Raw genomic sequence first — 4,121 nt, 5'->3', positions numbered from 1 at the left:
TCACCGCTCAGCACATGAATGCATGTGATAGTAAAAAAATACATACGATAGATTATATATAGCCTTCACATTATACTGTTATATATAATGTTAAATTTAATGTTAGTTATATATTACTAATTTTGGGGAGTTATGCTACATTACACAGCAGTTGTAGTCATTGTTATTATAGATTATATTATTTTATGTATTTCATCCTGCAGTTGCATTTCTTCTTTCTCGGTGGAAACATTACCCTCTGACCTTTTAGAAAATAAACTTACAAAAATAGGTGTTAAAAAAAAGAAGAAATAAATATATATATACAAACTTATGAAGAAACTTTATAAGATTTTAATAGTTTTAAAAGTGAAGAAATTCTATTTCATATTTATGATGCATTTTCATATTTTGTGCAAGCCTGTGACAAGGGAAAAAAAATTAAAAATAATTCTAATTGAAAAGTAGCAGAAAACAAATCTATACTGATTTGAACCCAAGAAAGTAACAGAAATAACCAATAAAAAAAAAAAAAAAATCCAAGACAGAAACAACAAAAAGCTGAAATAAAAATCTGCCACTGGGACAAAAAATTGCCCGTAGTGCAAGTAACATCCCTATATCATAATGTCAGCAAGATCAAGTAACTTATTGTTATCTGTAGTGGCACAAAGTGCATGGTTTATGTCTGCAGAGCAAAGAGCAGATGTTGACGACTACTCGGGTCGAAGCTTTTGAGAATACGGAAGGCTAAATTATTAATATGTTTCAAACATTTCACTACAAAATAATGAATGTGTAACTACAGCGTACACATTATCTTTGCAAAATGGTTCATCAGACAAATACACCACAAAGGAGTAGTAAAAAGACCTTTTAATCACATAATTTGCAAAAAACAAACGTACCAGATCCACACAGAGAACATAATACGGTTCAAACAAATCCAGTGGACATCCTCTATCATTTCATTAAACTTTAACACAAACATCAGCTTCGTTTCCAACCTTAAGCAGGCCAAACTTTGAAGCTGACTGATGCCATACAAAATGTGCATTACTGTGCATACAGAATCACTGCCTGCCTGACTCGAAAAAGTCATGCAATTAACAGTACTATCCTTTTTTTTTTCTTTTTTTTTTTCTTTTTGCTGGACATTACTCTAACATTCCAAAATTCCCAGTTTAGACTGAGAAATACTTTCATTTATGAGAAAAGAATCTCTGGTCTTTAGAGTGGAATGTATTATGTGTAACTTTCAGAGTTTTATGTGAAGACTAAATGGACAAGACGTTACAACAGACCATAACAAACATAACATCGACAACAAAGAGCCCAGTTTTTAAATGGTGCAGCCATGGAATTAAATCTCAATTCAGACTTTCTGACTTGGAAAAAGAACCAATTTCTATTTTGTGAACATTATTTAAACTTTTTTTCTTTTTTTTTTTTGCACAGACATCCTGCATTCTTTAAACTTCCTTTTTTCAATAAATCCATTATTATTTTTCCTTTTAGTTTAGTTAGCCATATTTATTTTTACCCCTACCACATGAAAACTCAAATATAATATTGCCTGCTTTCTGCAAGTGATATTGGCCTTGTCTCTTGCAAGAAAATCCTATTTACAGCCTGATACAAGACCACCAGGTTAGGACACTAATACTTGCTGTGACAAGTGGGATTATAAAGGCAAGGTCACATAATTCTATACAACAGTGTTTTCTTGGCAATAAAACTCTTCTTATAGAAGTCGGATTTGATTCCATCATCTCAAATCACTGTCGAATCCCAGTACCACTATACTGAGCCAAGAGACGACTTACTCTATCAGTCCAGACAAAGGCTGGTTGGTTGGTTTATTTGTGAGCTTTAGTTTATTTGACTCTCTTCATGTGTGGCTGGAAAATAGGTACATTTGCCCAGTCTGTGTGTGTAGAGAAGTTTGGTAAGGTGTTCCAGGACTCATGAGGCTTTTGGTTTCTGGTTGCTGTTGCTGTCTGTGCTCTCCAGGCTCGGTTGTACAGCAGACTGTTGCTCTTTCAGTCGCAGGTGGCGTGGTTTCACAGGCAGTGCAATGGCTAGCAGTATACAGCCTATGTGGATGCAGAAGTACCATGACCTACAGAGTGATGGAGACAGCAGAATGTCATGAATGAAAAAAAAAAAAAAAATCAGCATTTTTAGTATCTGTTCTTGTTTGTCCAGCCCACCTGTAGAACTTAAGCGAGGGGCCCACAGAAAGCAGCACAAAGGGAACCACTGTGTAACAAATGGCAATCTGTGTAGCCGCCCATGTGATGACATCATACACAAACTTGTGAGTTGGCGAACCCAAGAAATACGGTCTTACATTGTGCCTCACCTGAAGGAGAAAAGGGAACACTGCATTAAGAAAGGGAGGAATAACAACTTTAACCCTCAGTGACCCAGGCACTGATATTCATGTTATTTTTTCACCCTTAAAGGGTTAGTTCACCCAAAAATGAAAATTCTGTCATTTATTATTCACCCTCATATCGTTCCACACCCGTAAGACCTTTGTTCATCTTCGGAACACAAATTAAGATATTTTTGAAAAAATCCGATGGCTCAGTGAGGCCTCCATTGACAGCAAGTTAATTTAGACTTTCAAACTCCCAGAAAGGTACTAAAGACATATTTAAAATAGTTCATGTGACTACAGTGGTTCAACCTTAATGTTATGAAGCGACGAGAATACTTTTTGTGTGCCAGCAAAACAAAATAACGACTTCATTCAACAATATTCAGTGATGGGCGATTTCAAAACACTGCTTCATGAAGCTTTACAAATCTTTTGTTTTGAATCAGTGGTTTGGAGCGTGTATCAAACAATCTTAAACTGCCAAAGTCACGTGATTTCAGTAAACAAGGCTTCGTTACGTCATAAGTGTTTCGAAATTTCAATGGTTCACATAACTTTGGCAGTGCTCCAAACAACTGTTTCGAAACAAAAGATTTGTAAAGCTTTGAAGCTTCATGAAGCAGTGTTTTTAAATCGCCCTTCACTAGATATTGTTGAATAAAGTCGTTATTTTGTTTTTTTGGTGCACAAAAAGTATTCTCATCGCTTCATAAAATTATGGTTGAACCATTGTAGTCACATGAACTGTTTTAAATACGTCTTTAGTACCTTTCTGGGCATTTGAAAGTCTAAATGAACTTGCTGTCAATGGAGGCCTCACTGAGCCATCAGATTTTATCAAAAACATCTTAATTTGTGTTCCGAAGATGAACGAAGGTCTTACGGGTGTGGAACGACATGAGGGTGAGTAATTAATGACAGAACCAACCCTTGGGTGAACTAACCCTTTAAAATTAACAATAAAAACATTTTGTTTAGGCAAATTATTCATCGGGGTAGAATTTGGGAGAAAAAGAAAAAAATCACTTGGTATTTAGGGTTACAAAATCTCACCACTATTATTTGATACACTAATGTATTTGGAAAATAATATATTTCAACCAGTAAGGATAAACTCATGAAAAGATAACAAATTTCACTATTTGACCATTTAAATATTGTAATAAATATTTATATCAATATATTTATATCATATTTTAAATATAATGTATACAACTTAATTATATAAGTTGTATACATTATAAAATGTTGAAAGTCAAATGTGTGAGAAAAAAAAACAAAAAAATTGTCTCAAATTGATGTACGTTCAAAGTTTTAGGGCATGTAAGCTTTTTTCATTACTAGTCATGTAAAAATAAAATAAAACTAGATGGCACACACTTTATTTATAAGTAGATACGTTTATTCTAAATTTTTTTGTTATGAATTGAAACAATTAAAATGCACATTATTTTTCCCACCAAATGTTTTATGATAAATTTCAGTCACAGCTACTGTGTAGTTTTTACTCACATTTAGTAAAAATGAGGTGTTATTTAATCGCTTTGTCAATAGTAGTCATGTATTGCACGTATCATCTGCACTCCTCATATTTTTGCTGCGCTGCTAAAAGACAGATGTCATTCACACTGAAGAAATAATTACTTTTTAATGACATTTGGTTTCATCAGCCGTCCCAAAAGTCAATCGGCCCACTGGGAAAAGTCCCGGTGCTCCTCATGGCCAAACAAATAGCAACACCTGATGAAAGTGAGAG

The 4,121-nt window shown here is 34.2% G+C and overlaps 1 protein-coding gene across 4 annotated transcripts in view; it reads right to left on the bottom strand.

The window, feature by feature from the left end:
- Window positions 1-840: 840 nt before the first annotated feature.
- Window positions 841-4,121, bottom strand: part of mboat2b (membrane bound O-acyltransferase domain containing 2b) — a 31,388-nt gene continuing 28,107 nt past the window's right edge. For all 4 annotated transcript variants that reach the window (XM_051874093.1, XM_051874095.1, XM_051874096.1 and 1 more), the window contains 2 exons: window positions 2,193-2,344; window positions 841-2,101 (listed from right to left, as the gene is read on the bottom strand). In XM_051874093.1, coding sequence (XP_051730053.1) covers window positions 1,945-2,101; window positions 2,193-2,344 — 309 coding nt within the window. In that variant the 3' untranslated portion in view covers window positions 841-1,944. The remainder of the gene's footprint in view (window positions 2,102-2,192; window positions 2,345-4,121) is intronic.

This window comes from Ctenopharyngodon idella, chromosome 20 (genome assembly GCF_019924925.1).
Source record: "Ctenopharyngodon idella isolate HZGC_01 chromosome 20, HZGC01, whole genome shotgun sequence".
Lineage (NCBI taxonomy): Eukaryota > Metazoa > Chordata > Actinopteri > Cypriniformes > Xenocyprididae > Ctenopharyngodon > Ctenopharyngodon idella.
Note: the sequence above shows the minus strand (reverse complement) of the source record. Positions and strands in the feature narration are given on the sequence as shown.